We start from the raw sequence: 14,688 nt of genomic DNA on the forward strand, positions 1-14,688 counted from the left end.
TGAAAGCATAAAAACACTGAATTCTACCAATAAGCTCAGACATGTGTAAAGTGTGATACATGACTCAACTTGACATTTCATTGGCTCAGCTGGATGAGGGGCATAAACCTACTTTTTTACCGTTTTATATTTTCAGGTCGTGACAATTTGAAAATAATTCGGGTGATTCAGTAAAGCCACCTAGTTGGCTTGATATATATGAAAAAATGGCCCTTTTTCCATAGAATGGCACGGCAGAATTGGACAATGCAAAAAAAAAAAAAAAAAGGAATAAAAACATGACTACGTATCAGTCATTAGGGATGGGTAAAGACGTGGTTTGCTTTTTACAGTATTTTAACTAATATTTTAGATGAAATACATTTTTTTTTGGACGATTAATATTTTCATTTTAGATGAGTTGCAATTGTGTTGTAGACCAAAATATAAACCGTTTAAACAATGATTCAAATTCCAAAAACTTGTTAGCAGTGCGAAACAAAAAAAAAAAAAAAGAAAAAAAAACCGTACTATTCCTCACCTGTAATGATCTAAATCCTTGAAATACAAGGAAAACCGTGTTTATTACGGCGATTATTTCTTCTTCTTCGCTGGCTTGAAAATGTCGGGTCTTCCAGCTCCGGACCAAACTGCTTGAGATATAGTCATCATGTTAATAGCAGCGTTAATGTCTCTCTGCCATAGCTTTAGACATTGCTTGCAGTGAAGAACGCCGGTACCCTTGAATCCAGGAGTATCAACAATTTGCATATCATCATAGAAACAGAGGCTGCATGTTTTAGAGGTTTTGAATTCATCGATTGTGACAACAATCAATTGACCTTCAGCTTCACGTTTCTTCAGAGTTGCAAAAAGTTTACCGACAACACCACATCTTTGCCCTTTCAATTTTACTACATCTTTTCCAAAGATTTGCTTTTTCTTTTCATAAATTATTGTTTTGAACATGGGTCATAGTATGTATCTTAAAAACGTGAAATAAAAGTGAAAGAGACAACATTTGACTCTAAGAGAGCAATATATTTTATAGTGCTTATCTTTGAAAGTCACCCATGAACGCATACAAAAACATTGACAACAGTTAATATAACCATCCCATTCCGCTATGGTATCTGTTATACTATGACCATCAGCCCTCTATCAATGGTTTGATGTCAATCAATTCAAAGTTAACTTTTTTTGGAATTCTTGTCCAAAAAGGCACCAACGAATATCTTGTTGGTCTCGGAACACATCGTCATTTAGTAAAAAAGTTGTCAAGCTTTTTGTAGTTTGTCCTATTGCAAGATAACATCAATAAAACCATTATTGGCGACTTTCTTACTGATAGAGACTAATTTCTAGGGTTCGATTGTATGTCATCCTTAATGCTGCTTGAATATCACTGAATAATTGAGTATCCAAATCCAAAATATTATGGACTTTTCTAAAAATATTTTTTAATAAATCTAAAATTAAAATGTATATTGTCCATTAAAAATTGTAAATCGTCTAAAATATAAGGTAAAATACTGTATTGAAAATTTCTTATTGAAGCATGGTCTTTTTTTGCACATTGGTAACCCATCATACAGAAAATCAAAGTCAGCTTACCCCACATTTAGAAATTCACTTTTTTTGATCAAAATCAATAAAAAAATATAAATTCGCGAATCATATTGATTATTCACCAATGAAAATCGGGGATCGTCTTTTGTTGCATGACAGACACAAAAACTGCCAACTCGACATAAAAGAGCATTTTCATTGGGCTGACTCACAATTAACCCCTTGTTCTGCCTTTATGTTTGTTTAGAAAATTGGGCAACTCTAGGCTTAAGGAACCGGTATTAGCAACTTGGCCATGCTTTTGAAACACACGCTTTCTGGACCGTAAACAGTCCAAAGACATGGGTGATTATTCTACTGAACGATTCCTATTTGGTCAAGTTGTTTTCCTTCATGAAAGCAAGTCATTACTGCAAAATGAGAGATACAGAAAGCTGTTTTTCATTTGATTGAGTCATTCTATTTCAATCGCCGGTCAAACTGTGATTCGCTCCTTTTATCTATACAAAAAAAAAAAAAAATTAAAAAAGAAATGCAGCCTACATAGACAATAGGTTCTTCAGCCGCGCTATGAAAAAGGACTTCTAGATCCTTTCTCTCTGTTCTCTCTTTTTTTTTTTTTCATTATCTTTGATCTGGATTGTTTCCATATATAAATTATTGTGTTTTACAAAAAAAAAAACCAAAAGTAGAGTTATCTAGTCTTCTTTTTTCAGTTTTACTTTTCTACACCTTTTTTTCTTTTCATTCTTTGCTTCTTTTCACTTGGATCAGAAATACAAAATGTTTATCACTTCGAAAGCGACAGCAACACACCATCTTATAAAAGCGTCACGAAACGCTTTCTTTCAACACAGTAAAGCCATGGTCGGCTGCTGTGGCGCACGACGTATTCATATCACACAAAAGTCAAAGAATGCTGCAGCATTACCGTATGTTTTTTGTTTCTTTCCATTGACCTACACTCTGATCCCATGATGTAGACTAATATGATCCCATTCTCTTATCAGACAATCCATTCCTCAATCAGATCGTGTGGCTAGTGTGACAACCACCGAAAGGACGGCTCGTCCTCTTCATCCCCTCGTCTCTAAAAAGCCTTACTACCAACAACAACAACAAGAAATGGATGACTCCTTTGTTGGTATGTCGGGTGGAGAAATATTTCATGAAATGATGTTGAGACACAACGTAAAACATATCTTTGGCTACCCTGGTGGTGCTATCTTGCCTGTGTTTGATGCCATCTATGAGTCAAAATATTTTGATTTTATTCTTCCAAGACATGAACAAGGTGCTGGGCATATGGCAGAAGGTTATGCTAAAGCAACGTAAGGGAGCTTACAGAATTTTTTTCTGTTAAAAAAAAAAAAAAAAAGATGTAAGGGGGGAGGTCTAACTTTACTATGCTAATGGGATAGAGGTAAACCTGGTGTTGTTCTCGTTACATCCGGTCCTGGCGCCACCAATGTAGTAACAGCCATGGCGGATGCCTTGGCGGATGGTATTCCCTTGGTTGTCTTTTCCGGTCAAGTCATCACGGGCGCCATTGGTACCGATGCTTTCCAAGAAGGTAAGAACCCCCCCCCCTACTCATACCCATTAGAGTTTCAACATGTTGATGTGCTAAACTCTATCTTTTTTTTTTTTCTCTCTCTCTCTCTCTCCCTGATCCTAGCTGATGTGGTCGGTATTACTCGTAGCTGTTCAAAATGGAATGTGATGGTCAAAGACATTGCTGAACTTCCGCGCCGTATCAACGAAGCTTTCACGATTGCCACCAGTGGTCGTCCTGGCCCTGTCCTTGTCGATCTTCCCAAAGACATCACGGCCGGTATCCTCAGAAAGCCCATCCCTACCCATGCCATGATTCCTTCCCGACCCTCCACCCCTATCATCCCGAATACAGCCGTGGGTGCTTTTGTCGAACAAGCACGATCCAAACCTCATCCTGTCATCACCCGTGCCATTGAACTCATCAACAAAGCCAAACGTCCCGTCATCTATGCGGGTCATGGTGTGCTGGGCCATCCCGACGGTCCAGAGTTAATGAGAGAATTATCGCATCGCGCCAACATTCCCGTCACCACCACACTGCATGGTCTCGGCACCTACGATGAATTGGACCCGAAAGCCCTGCATATGCTCGGTATGCACGGTTCTTGTTATGCAAACTTGGCGATGCAAAATGCCGATTTAATCCTTGCCCTGGGCGCTCGCTTCGATGATCGTGTCACAGGTGATATCGCTCATTTTGCACCCGAAGCTTTCAAGGCGGCGAAAGAAAACCGCGGCGGCATTCTTCACTTTGAAATCATGCCCAAGAACATCAACAAAGTGGTACAAGCGACCGAGGCCATTGAAGGCGACGTGACAGAAAATTTGAAAAAGATCCTCCCTCATATCAAGCCCCAACGTCGAGAAGCGTGGTTAGACCAAATCCAAGCTTGGAAAGAAGCGTACCCTTTCTACTACGACAAGACGGTCTCCGATGACGAAACCCTCAAACCGCAACAATTGATCGAAGAATTAGACAAGCAGACCCGAGACAAGAAAGAGAAAGTCACCATTACCACGGGAGTAGGACAACATCAAATGTGGACAGCCCAAATGTATCGTTGGACGCAACCACGCTCTTTGATCACGTCCGGCGGTCTCGGCACCATGGGTTACGGTCTGCCCGCTGCCATTGGTGCTAAAGTAGCGAAACCCGCCAAAGATGAAATCGTCATCGATATTGACGGGGATGCTTCTTTCTCCATGACAGCGATGGAATTGGCCACCGCAGCTGAATTCAACATTGGTGTCAAAGTCCTTCTCCTCAACAACTCTTTCCAGGGCATGGTGAAACAATGGCAAGACCTCTTTTACAAAAACAGATATTCAGGCACCATCATGACCAATCCTGATTTTGTAAAGTTGGCTGAAGCCATGGGTGTGAAAGCCATTCGTGTGACAAAAGCCTCTGAAGTCGAATCCAAGATGAAGGAATTCTTAGAATACAATGAAGGCCCTGTTCTCATGGATGCTGTCGTCTGTAAGAAGGAAGTGCTCTTCCCTATGGTTCCCGGTGGCAAACCCTTGCACGAATTCCTACTTCATCCTCACGTTGCCGCACGAAATCAACAGAAAAAAGACTAAGGCTCTTTTTTCCCCCCCCCATTATTTATTGCTCTTGAAAAAAAAAAAAAAGAAAATTTATAAATGTCCATTTCCACTCCATCACCTTTACTACACTTATTTATACATATAATATATCCCTCATTATGCTTCTTGTGCACCTTTCCCATCAACGACTCCTTTCCTTTCAAAAAATGCATCCTCACTCTTTTGCTCTCCATTCTACATATTTTGAAATAAAAAATAAAATAAAAAATGGCCCATCATGATGATGCCTCCACCATCGACCCTCGTCTTCTTTTTTTACTGATGAATATAATATATACAACGTTATCCACGGAAAAAATCTATTTACACATTGTTCTTTTTCCATGCATCCAACCACATCTGTACTCGTTCTACATTACTTTCCATATCATCCACTGTATTGCTTTGTAATTCAACCACAATCTCTGGCGCATAGGATTCATGTGCTGTTTCTAATACAACTTGCATGATTTCACATTCCATATTTTCATCTATTTTTCGCTTATTGTAGCCTCTACCATATCGAATCAGTTGGAATGGACCATGACAAGAGAACGCTACTCTATTCTATAGATCTATAGATCACCTACCTTTTCACCATACGGTCATACAAGTTGGCTGTATCCGAGCGAAGCACAAGGACGAGATCAAACCACCTTTCGGGAAAGATTTCGCATGTATGAAAGTCGACTACTTTTCCTCCTTCTTTCATCATGTCTTCCATTTCATCTAATAGCTATAACAGGGTGTCAAATGATGTGCGTTCTGAACCTGTTGCCACTGAGACTTTTACCTTATCTTCATCAAGGATATGTGTATCGAATTCTTCAAGATATCCTTCGTGAAGTTGTTGCGTTTTCACAAGTTCTCCCACATTGACATGTTTTAAACCAGTTGCTTCGGCAATCATTTCACTGGTGGTTGTTTTACCAGTACCTGGTGTACCAGTGACAAGAATATTGGGTAATGATCGTTCCATGATCTATGGATGCGGTTGACAATGACAAAAAGAGTGAAAACAAAAAAAAAAAAAAGATGAAAATTTTTGATTTCCTTATTTAGGCTGTCTGTCCCTGTGATGCCCTTTCAATGCCCGTAAAAAAACGGAGCATGCAAACGCCGTTTCCTCTTTCCATGCAGCTAATGACAAACGTAAGGAAAGCTATTCATCAAAAAGACAGCAGCTTCAAGTAGTGCCACAGAATCAAGTCATTGACGAGACAGGATGACTTTCTCCGTTGACGCTCTACAGAAAATGAATAAAGTACCCTACACACACGAAAAACGCAAACGACTCACCAGTGAAATGCGGGGAGTGAAATGCATGACAAAAAAGACAGCAGCAGCAGCAGCAGCAGCAGCAGTAGCAGCAGCAGCAGCAGCCAAAAAATCTCAAGCAAGTTGTGTGTCCTTTTTGTGTCTTCTTTCCATTTTCAATCCATCAGCAGCAGGAGAAACAATGTCCATGGCTGTAAAGTACCACTCCATTAGGCCTACGCTGAAAACCAACCAAAAGCTGAACTATTTTTTCTCCTCTAGAGTTTATTCGGGTTATCTACACCCGTTGAAATAGAAGTTGCTTTCACCAATGAAGACGCAAGAAAACATATTGATGTCAAAGTAGACAAGAATAGAAAGGAAACATATCCTGTTTTCCTTGACGGCGAGTCTGTCACTGGAAAAGTAAGTGTCGACAACAGAGGAAACATACATTCTTTTACAAATACACCCCCCCACTCACTCATGGGACTTGTGGAAACAGGTGAATGTGAATTTAAGAGATGGCAAAAAGCTGGAGCATAACGGTATCAAAGTGGAGTTTGTAGGCAGCATAGGTATGAATGACAGATAGATAGGAAAGCCTTCAGCAGGGTGAGGCTAAACTCCCCTTTCTCTTTACCCGTCGTGTTCATGTCATAGAGTTGTATTATGATAAAGGCAAATCACACGAATTCTTGACATTATCGCAAGAATTAGCTGCACCTGGAGAATTGCGACAAAACGCTGCTTTCGAATTTGAATTTAAAAATGTAGAAAAACAGTATGAATGTTATAATGGTATCAATGTCAAGCTTAGGTAAATCATCAGAACGAGTAGTGCCATAGAAGTCTATTTGTAATTGAAACACTGTCCCCCCATCGGTATAGATACTTTATTCGTGTTACTATTGCTCGTCGTTTAGCAGATGTGATTTGTGAAAGAGATATCTGGGTCAACTCTTACAGGATGCCAGTTGAGATCAACAATTCCATAAAGATGGAAGTGGGTATTGAAGACTGCTTACATATCGAATTTGAGTATAACAAATCAAAGTAAGTAGAAGGGGTGGCTTGAAAGGCATGGGTCTTGAAGCAGTACTAACATCGTTATTCACTAGATATCATTTGAAAGATGTCATTGTGGGCAAAATTTACTTTTTATTGGTTCGTATAAAAATCAAAACGATGGAATTGTCCATCCTCAGACGTGAAACAACAGGCGCCCGTAAGTGATTTGATCGTAAAAAAATGATAGGAAGGATAAAGCGAGCTTAGTGGATTGATATGATCCCCACTTGTTTGTTAGTACCCAACGTATACAATGAAAGCGAAACGATTACAAAATTCGAGATTATGGATGGCGCACCTGTCAGAGGTATTTATCACTTAGAGCTGAAATGAGGGGACACAAAGCATACTCAACCAACATTTTATAGGCGAAACCATTCCTATCCGTTTATTCCTCGGTGGCTTCGAACTAACACCTACCTTCAGAGGTTTGTGCCATCTTTTTTTGAAAGCAGTGTAGAGTGAGTGTGATATCTAATCCTACTGCTGCTGTTAGATGTCAATAAAAAGTTCTCCACCAGGTACTTTTTGAATTTAGTGCTGATTGACGAAGAAAATCGACGCTATTTCAAGCAGCAAGAAATAACATTATTCAGACGAAAGAGTAAGTTATTGTTTCTCATAGGAGTATTTCGTTAGCATAATAACGTATTTTACGCTAACATCATTATCACTTTCATTTGCATATTAGTTGATGACGGATATCCTCCTGAAATTGAAGATTAATAAAAAAACGTCAAGCGTCTTTTGTATCATTATCTCCATTCCCTTTATATTCCATAGTATCTATACATACTTTTCAACATTGCTGTCGTCATTTCATGAGTGAATAGACCTGAATACTACCTCTTTAGGTTTCTTTATGCTTGAAATCCGTTCGTAGGATTCGGACAATTCTATATCTTTGTTCTCTTTGATCTAAAAACAATATCTTTACTGTTTGTTTCTCATGGTAAAATGGAGGATGACATGGCTATTGCCCAGTCCATTGTATTTTTGTGCCTGGAATATTTCCAAGTCATTTGCCTTACCTCCTCGTTTCTTCTACCGAACCTTTATGTTGCTATCATTTTTCATTTCCGATAGTGCTCGTTCAAGGGGGTTTACAGCGAAACAAATTGGCTGACGATTCTGGTGTGTAAGATTGAATAGAAACAAAATGATCTTGAATGATCAGCATGATACACCACAGCCTTATTACTGTCCACACGTATGAAGCAAACTTCCACTTCTATGAGTATGAACAAAAATAATATTTTGACTTTGAGAGAGATGATAAGACCCTTAAAGTGAACAAAAATTATCGAAAGATGCATAACAATGTATAGGCATGATGTATAGAGTGATGTATAGATTATCCTCAACTCATATTGCTAACGACTTGGCTACACAAAACATGCAAAAATTTTTGTTGTAAGAAATAAAAGTTGGTATCACGCGGTATGCTTTCCCCTATAGCTTACTGTACCTAAAATCCTACATGCAAGGACGATAGCCACTATGCCTATGCAAATAGTCATATACGATTGCTGAATAACGTGTAATGAGCTGAGAAAAGATCAGCACTGTTAGTCCGAAAGCATAGTTGGTGCTCAATGACAATTTTTAACGCCAGTAAAGGTGATGCATATGCGTTACCGGCAACAATTACAATTTTCTCGCAACTTTTCAATGAGGGGACAAGTCATAAATAGTGTCTGAATTAGCATTTATTATTTTCTAGATGAGGGAGCCGGTTTTTTCTCTCAAAACAACCATTGATCCATTCGGTCGCTCAATCGAAGTGTACGGCGTTCAATTTTCCCGGTGGATGTTCGAGGCAAGTCCCTACAGAGGTAGAGCCCTCCGTAGAGTTGACTTTGAGGAGGGAGCTTTTCCTTCACAAGGTTTAAAAGTTCTTGCTTGATCGTATCGAGATCCTTTTTTTCCGTAGCTGATGAAAGTAGCACAAAAGCGCGAGGTAACCAGCATGTTTCTTCATCAGAGTATACACCTACAGCTGCGCAGTCTGTAACAAGAGGATACTGCATCAATACACTTTCAATGTCTTGTGGTGCTATATGATGGACTTTGTGTTTAATGATGTCTTTCAAGCGGTCAATAAAGAATAAAACGCCGTCCTCGTTGACCTTGAACAAATCACCTGTATGAAAGAATCCGTCTTTATCAAAGGAAGCTGCGTTCAATTCATCGTTATCATAGTAGCCCTAGTAATACAATAACACAGGACAATGTGATGAGTATTATCAATACTTATGTAACATGAATAAACACCTGATAAACCTACTGGAGTCAGTGTAGGCCCCTTTACACAAAGCTCGCCAGCAGTGTTATAACCGACCTCTAATTCATAAGGATATTAGCCGTGCGGACATAGATATGCTTTTGTTCATGGAAATGGCTTTCTTATTACCTTTGCCGTTTTGGTCTAATAACTTGCAGGAAAAACCAGTGGAGAGACAGCCCATTTCTCCTAATGAACATGGACATTTTATGTGGATAAACAGTCTTCTTTCCTTCTTGGATAGCTATACTTTACCTTTGAGGGTGCCAGGAAAACTCGACTCTAAAAAATTTAGAATCTCTGTCATACCATAAGCATTCACAAGAGGCGCTTTATACTTTTGATAAAAAGACATGCAGGCCGTCTTGTCGATGAATGCTCCACCACAGACGACCAACATCAGGCTTGAGAGGTCATACCCTTTTTTTTCTACTATATTCTCAAATTCTTTTACCATAGCCGCTACGATCCAAGGTTGTGTACTGATTACATTCGCCTTGCATGTTTGAATGCCGCGTAAGAGTTTCTCAAATGTATATTCTTTCAAAATATACGAAGTGCAGCCATGATATACATTCATGTGGAAAGTGATTAACAGAGAGCTGACGTGATGAAAGTCTGTATGAAGTAGCATAGAAAGTGTGGGAGGAAGCCAATCGTCCTTGAGCTGCAGAGCACTGGTCAACGATTTATGTCTATATCAATTATTCAAGTGAGCTCCATGACCATGGTAGTCAAGCATGGACTTGAATAAAAACCTTTCTGCTTACGTTATAGTCACAGCTTTCTTTTTTCCTGTGGTGCCTGAGGTAAAGCAATAAAAGCAGGGTACTGTTGCTAATTTATTCGAGGAATAGGTAACGGGTGTGGCAAAATCATTATGCTTCAAAAAGGCATTGGTAAATGTCTGGTATTCAGATAGGTCGTCCTTTAGTTGATGAATTTCGTTTCCTTCGTCAAAGAGAAAAATATTCTGCTCAGATAGATTGGCAAGCTTGGCTGCTTTTCTGGCTTTGTTTAGATGTGACGAGTCGGTAATAAGAATTTTGGCATTGACCGTTTTGAGAGCAATTGAAGCTGATACTGCATCAGAAGAAGCATCAATAGTGGTAGAAACTCCACCTGATGCATCCATAAAGTTTGTTTCATATCAGTTTTTAAATTCACTGAATGTAATATACAAAGAGAGTTACCAATAACCACAGGACCATGAATTGCAGCTGCATAAGTCAACTATTTTTGGTAAATTGAATAGTCAATTTGATTTGTGATTTCGGTATGCAACGAGACAATCTGTACTTACGCAGTTTCCAGCATAAAATGCTACGACATCACCCTGCTTAAAATCCTCAAATTGAAGCTTTATGCCTGCACCAAACTTGAGGATAATATCTTGTACTTCTGCGAATGTAAGCTGTTGCGTATGATCTTCGGCATCTATATAGCATGCATTGGACGGTATGAATTTCTTGTTTTGCTCGAATAACAGTTGATACAGCGTGATGTCTGGAAAGATGCGTTTAGGCATCTTTGACTCGAAAATCATATTGATTTTTTATTGCAATTGCGTACAAGAAAAAAGTAACTCTGAGTTAATGTCGTTGCCAACATTGCACCTTAATTTATTTTCGGACATTCTTTGACAACACAAGTGGTGGACAATAGATATATTCATGTCTGTTCGCAACGTTACACAGGTACCAAATATTCTGTTTATTGCGCCAGCTCTTCTCAAAATGAGCGCTCCGAGCATATCAGTTAGCAAACATGCATTGAGTAAATATAACTTGCATTATCGAGTAGAAAATATCCATTGAACGTCGATACAAATTGAAACGATTGAACCTAGTCATACTGCAAAAGTCAAAAATATTACAATGAACATTGCAAAGCCCCGCTCCGCCACCCAACCCCCCCAAAAAAAAGAAAGGAAATAGAAAAAGAAGGTTGGATGCGTATGTGAGAAGCGTAAAATGACAATTCTAGAAGTGATGCTCTGCCTGGCGTTAGCGATTCTTTTTATCTGTTTTGTAAAAACAAACTGATTTGCAGAGAACTTTACGTTTTCTGATTATTTGCCTGCCTTGCATATTCCAACATATTAAAGGCCTTCCTGCGTGAATTCGGACGTATACTTGATTATTTGCTTTGAGTAATATGTCGTATTATGCATGCACGCTGACCACATCTAACTCGCATCCTTTCAAAAAGTATTCTGCATGAAATATTTATAGTTGCTGAAACGCAACTTTCTTGTGCAGGCTCTTTTCATTCACTTTACCATCAAGTTTAGTTTCTTATCGACTTGAAGCTTTGCACAACATACAAATGGTACTAAATATATTTAATACAAAGCCAATATAAAAGGATTGAATCAGTCATTCAGGCAGGGACTTTTTCATTGCAAGGTACAATTATTTATAATAAAATATGATAATTTGGACAAATTAGGCCTTGAAACCGCAACATCCGTCATATACCGAAATCTACCATCGACTCGTTAAAAGTGAACCAAACCACGAGGTTTTGTTTAGTAATCTCAAAAAGTTAACGGAGAGTATGAATGAGGGCTCGATGACTATTCTGGAAAACATATCACATAAGGTGGAACCAGGTCAAAGTAGCGCACCAGTTGGCTTAAAGTGGACCTTGACCGCCATTGTTGAAAATGCCAAGGCTTTACTGCATTTGACCCCCACCAATGAGGAGGTTTTGAAAAGTGCTCTAAAACTGCCCTTGAATGACAAGCTGCTACTGATTAGTAGCCTTACGGAAGCGTGAGTCAATACAGCAATAAGGTGACATACATCAGGCAGACGTAACAAGAAACATTTTGTTTTTCGTATCATCTTTGTAGTCTTTTGAGTAAAAATATGCCAGTCAACGACCGGAACAATACATTTGAGACTGTAGTCAGTATTTTATGCCATTTGGGACCAGAATACAAAACATTTGTCAAATCGTTCATTGCGCCTCTGATGGAAGGGTATTATGTACGTTTACGTGATCGAACAAATTATGAAAGCAATCAAACTTAACAATTTACTGTTTATCTGAAAACTTCATGAAGAATGATATACGCAAGCCATTCATTAGCTATATGGGTCAACAATTTCGCAGTGCTGACGGAAGTGGCAACAGCCTTTTAATACCTGATGTAGTATGTATATGACAATTAAGCACATAATAAAGAGTGGGGTTGGGGGGCTGAGAAATATAATGAGGGCATATACAGCTCCTTAACATAATACGTTGTTCTTTAAATAGGGAAAGGCAGGTAGCTACTATTCCAGAACAGTGGCAAATACAAGCAAGAGAAACATGGATCCGCTTCCCTCAGCCAAGGACGTTTTTGACAAACTATTAAGACGTCCCGATGGGAAATTCTCCAAAAACAAGAATGGAATCAACATGCTCTTGTTTTATATCGCTATTTTGATTACTCATGACCTCTTTCATAGCGATCCCCAGAATCCTGCTAGAAATCTGACAACGAGCTACATTGATTTGTAAATGATATATACATATACCTTTGTTTATTTTTCACTTTCACTTTCTCACTTCAATGCATTACCCACTTGTTACAGGTCGTCTCTATATGGTAATAACCGTTCAGAACAAGAAGCTGTACGCCAGATGAAATGTGGTTTGTTGAAGCCTGATCAATGGGCAGACAAACGATTGGTTTTGCAGATTCCAGGTAAGTTTTTTTTTTTAAAAAAAAAGCCAATGAAATTGAGACCCTGTTTCTCTGATATATTGACTTGAATGAAACAGGCGTTTGTGCACTGATGGTAATGTTTTCTCGCAACCACAACCATATCGCTAAAAAATTACTCGAAATCAACGAGAATGAAAGGTTCTCTTACGGAATCGGCAAAGCTTTGAGGAATCAAGAAGAACAAGATGAGCACTTGTTTCAAACTGCACGTTTGGTCAACAACGCATGCTATCTGAATATTGTCATCCATGAGTATGTTCGTAGTATAAGTGGTGCTGATGCTTATGCCGATTTTGTACTGTTTGATCCTAAAGACGCGCCTTTTGATCCAATTTATGGTAATTCCGTATCATATGAATTTAACATTATCTACCGTTGGCATGCGGCTTTGGGTGAAAAGGACACAAAATGGATGACCACGGTATTTGAAGTGTTGATGGGGGATAGTAATACGGCTACTGAAATTCATGACGCTGACGCTGCATCATTAGCCATAAGAGAGAAGAATGATCACCACCATCTATTACATAGGAAAAAAGAAGAAGAAAAGAGACCAGAAACAGAAAAGGCAGCTAAATCAAACAGCTCTTTTCAAGATCGCTTATATGAAAAATTCTGTGAACACTTTGTCCACGCTACTCCAGAAGAGCTCGAAAGGGGATTTCCAATTGCTGGAACCCATCGGTCTGAGGACGGTACCTTTCCGGACCGTGACCTTGTACAGTTTTTGAAGGATGGCTATTCTCAGAATGCATCGGAGCTGGGGTGAGTATAATAAAGACAATTGAATGATTGCCATTCTCAAAGTTCAGAACTGTGGATAATTGAATATTGTATTTACATTAGTAATGGTCGAAATACACCTGCTGCTTTGGAACATGTTGAAATTGCGGGCATAAATCAAGCACGAGCTTTAAACATTTGTACCTTCAACGATTTCCGTAGGCATTTCAATTTGATGCCTTTACAAACTTTTGAGGATTTCTCAGAGGATATTGAAGTACAAAAGGGCCTGCAAGAATTGTATGGAACACCAGAGAACGTTGAGCTTTTCCCTGGCTTGCTGATAGAACAACCAAAGCCCCTTGGCATCCGTTTCCCTTATACAATGAATAGAGGCATTCTATCTGATGCAGTCAACCTTCTTAAGAATGGTATGTCTATTTACTTTGCGAGACTCTCTAAAATTGGTGACTAAAGTATTTTTATTGAATGTTTTTTGTAGACCGCTTCATTATGAAAGAATTTATACCAGCCAACCTGACAAACTGGGGCTATGATTATATGTTAGGAGATCCGAACAACACCAACAGAATTTTGCCTACACTTCTCACAACTTTATTTCCTGACATTCCTCCTGGCTCAGGATTCTCTGACGAAGCGCTCAAATCTCCTTTTATTGTGCCAAATAACTAACGCACTTCTTTGTCTTTCATGAATTTTACAACACGAAAATGAATGGCTAGTGCAATACAATAATTTTTTCAATAAAAGAACCATAAAAACATAAGCATGAATTGTTTTAAGTCCCATTCACCTACAATTGTGAGTCCGAGTGGCAAACTCTCCTTGAAATTCACGGGCTTGAGTACGTCTACATTTCTTCCTTTGCAGCTCTCCGATTTCCTACTGACCCCCAAAAGAAAAACATTGTATAAAC

The 14,688-nt window shown here is 39.0% G+C and overlaps 7 protein-coding genes across 7 annotated transcripts; 3 read left to right on the forward strand and 4 right to left on the reverse strand.

The window, feature by feature from the left end:
- Positions 1-642: 642 nt before the first annotated feature.
- Positions 643-913, reverse strand: BDF20DRAFT_903389 (uncharacterized protein; the record flags this gene model as incomplete). The annotated part of the gene is made up of 1 exon (XM_053082922.1): positions 643-913. A coding segment is annotated over one exon (227 nt), but the record flags the coding sequence as incomplete, so codon positions are not given.
- A 32-nt stretch (positions 914-945) lies between these two features.
- On the reverse strand, positions 946-1,155 carry BDF20DRAFT_903392 (uncharacterized protein; the record flags this gene model as incomplete). The annotated part of the gene is made up of 1 exon (XM_053082923.1): positions 946-1,155. A coding segment is annotated over one exon (156 nt), but the record flags the coding sequence as incomplete, so codon positions are not given.
- A 1,007-nt stretch (positions 1,156-2,162) lies between these two features.
- On the forward strand, positions 2,163-4,924 carry BDF20DRAFT_903394 (thiamine diphosphate-binding protein). The gene is made up of 4 exons (XM_053082924.1): positions 2,163-2,480; positions 2,559-2,879; positions 2,970-3,121; positions 3,227-4,924. The coding sequence occupies exons 1-4, from the start codon at positions 2,332-2,334 to the stop codon at positions 4,687-4,689; spliced, it is 2,085 nt and encodes a 694-aa protein (XP_052930595.1). The 5' UTR covers positions 2,163-2,331; the 3' UTR covers positions 4,690-4,924.
- Positions 4,925-5,740, reverse strand: BDF20DRAFT_903396 (AAA domain-containing protein). The gene is made up of 3 exons (XM_053082925.1): positions 5,489-5,740; positions 5,286-5,431; positions 4,925-5,209 (listed from the first exon to the last, which is right to left on the reverse strand). Exons 1-3 carry the CDS (start codon positions 5,672-5,674, stop codon positions 5,020-5,022), a joined length of 522 nt encoding a protein of 173 aa, XP_052930596.1. The 5' UTR covers positions 5,675-5,740; the 3' UTR covers positions 4,925-5,019.
- Positions 5,741-6,076: 336 nt separating this feature from the next.
- BDF20DRAFT_903401 (vacuolar protein sorting-associated protein 26-domain-containing protein) lies at positions 6,077-8,078 on the forward strand. The gene is made up of 11 exons (XM_053082926.1): positions 6,077-6,166; positions 6,235-6,378; positions 6,458-6,530; positions 6,616-6,772; positions 6,844-7,008; positions 7,074-7,180; positions 7,262-7,330; positions 7,392-7,451; positions 7,520-7,627; positions 7,715-7,941; positions 8,055-8,078. The coding sequence occupies exons 1-10, from the start codon at positions 6,155-6,157 to the stop codon at positions 7,747-7,749; spliced, it is 930 nt and encodes a 309-aa protein (XP_052930597.1). The 5' UTR covers positions 6,077-6,154; the 3' UTR covers positions 7,750-7,941; positions 8,055-8,078.
- A 690-nt stretch (positions 8,079-8,768) lies between these two features.
- On the reverse strand, positions 8,769-10,835 carry BDF20DRAFT_918040 (uncharacterized protein; the record flags this gene model as incomplete). The annotated part of the gene is made up of 7 exons (XM_053084639.1): positions 8,769-9,230; positions 9,311-9,366; positions 9,437-9,496; positions 9,563-10,002; positions 10,078-10,429; positions 10,501-10,540; positions 10,611-10,835. 7 exons carry the CDS (start codon positions 10,833-10,835, stop codon positions 8,769-8,771), a joined length of 1,635 nt encoding a protein of 544 aa, XP_052930598.1.
- A 1,031-nt stretch (positions 10,836-11,866) lies between these two features.
- Positions 11,867-14,444, forward strand: BDF20DRAFT_918041 (heme peroxidase; the record flags this gene model as incomplete). The annotated part of the gene is made up of 8 exons (XM_053084640.1): positions 11,867-12,084; positions 12,165-12,300; positions 12,378-12,467; positions 12,575-12,816; positions 12,895-13,007; positions 13,085-13,793; positions 13,875-14,182; positions 14,254-14,444. 8 exons carry the CDS (start codon positions 11,867-11,869, stop codon positions 14,442-14,444), a joined length of 2,007 nt encoding a protein of 668 aa, XP_052930599.1.
- Between the last annotated feature and the right edge of the window lie 244 nt (positions 14,445-14,688).

The sequence above is a fragment of the Mycotypha africana genome, assembly GCF_025528875.1.
Source record: "Mycotypha africana strain NRRL 2978 chromosome Unknown BDF20scaffold_21, whole genome shotgun sequence".
Classification (NCBI taxonomy): domain Eukaryota; kingdom Fungi; phylum Mucoromycota; class Mucoromycetes; order Mucorales; family Mycotyphaceae; genus Mycotypha; species Mycotypha africana.

Bases quoted from the DNA above. Each gene is read 5' to 3' on its own strand.
- BDF20DRAFT_903394 (XM_053082924.1), top strand. From the start codon at position 2,332: ATGTTTATCACTTCGAAAGCGACAGCAACACACCATCTTATAAAAGCG. The intron at 2,481-2,558 runs GTATGTTTTTTG...TTCTCTTATCAG, and splicing joins AAGAATGCTGCAGCATTACC to ACAATCCATTCCTCAATCAG. The intron at 2,880-2,969 runs GTAAGGGAGCTT...CTAATGGGATAG, and splicing joins GAAGGTTATGCTAAAGCAAC to AGGTAAACCTGGTGTTGTTC.
- BDF20DRAFT_903401 (XM_053082926.1), top strand. The intron at 7,181-7,261 runs GTAAGTGATTTG...CTTGTTTGTTAG, and splicing joins ACGTGAAACAACAGGCGCCC to TACCCAACGTATACAATGAA. The intron at 7,452-7,519 runs GTTTGTGCCATC...TGCTGCTGTTAG, and splicing joins ACTAACACCTACCTTCAGAG to ATGTCAATAAAAAGTTCTCC.
- BDF20DRAFT_903396 (XM_053082925.1), bottom strand. From the start codon at position 5,674: ATGGAACGATCATTACCCAATATTCTTGTCACTGGTACACCAGGTACT. The intron at 5,432-5,488 runs GTAAAAGTCTCA...ACCCTGTTATAG, and splicing joins ATATCCTTGATGAAGATAAG to CTATTAGATGAAATGGAAGA. The intron at 5,210-5,285 runs GTAGGTGATCTA...TCGATATGGTAG, and splicing joins TATGACCGTATGGTGAAAAG to AGGCTACAATAAGCGAAAAA.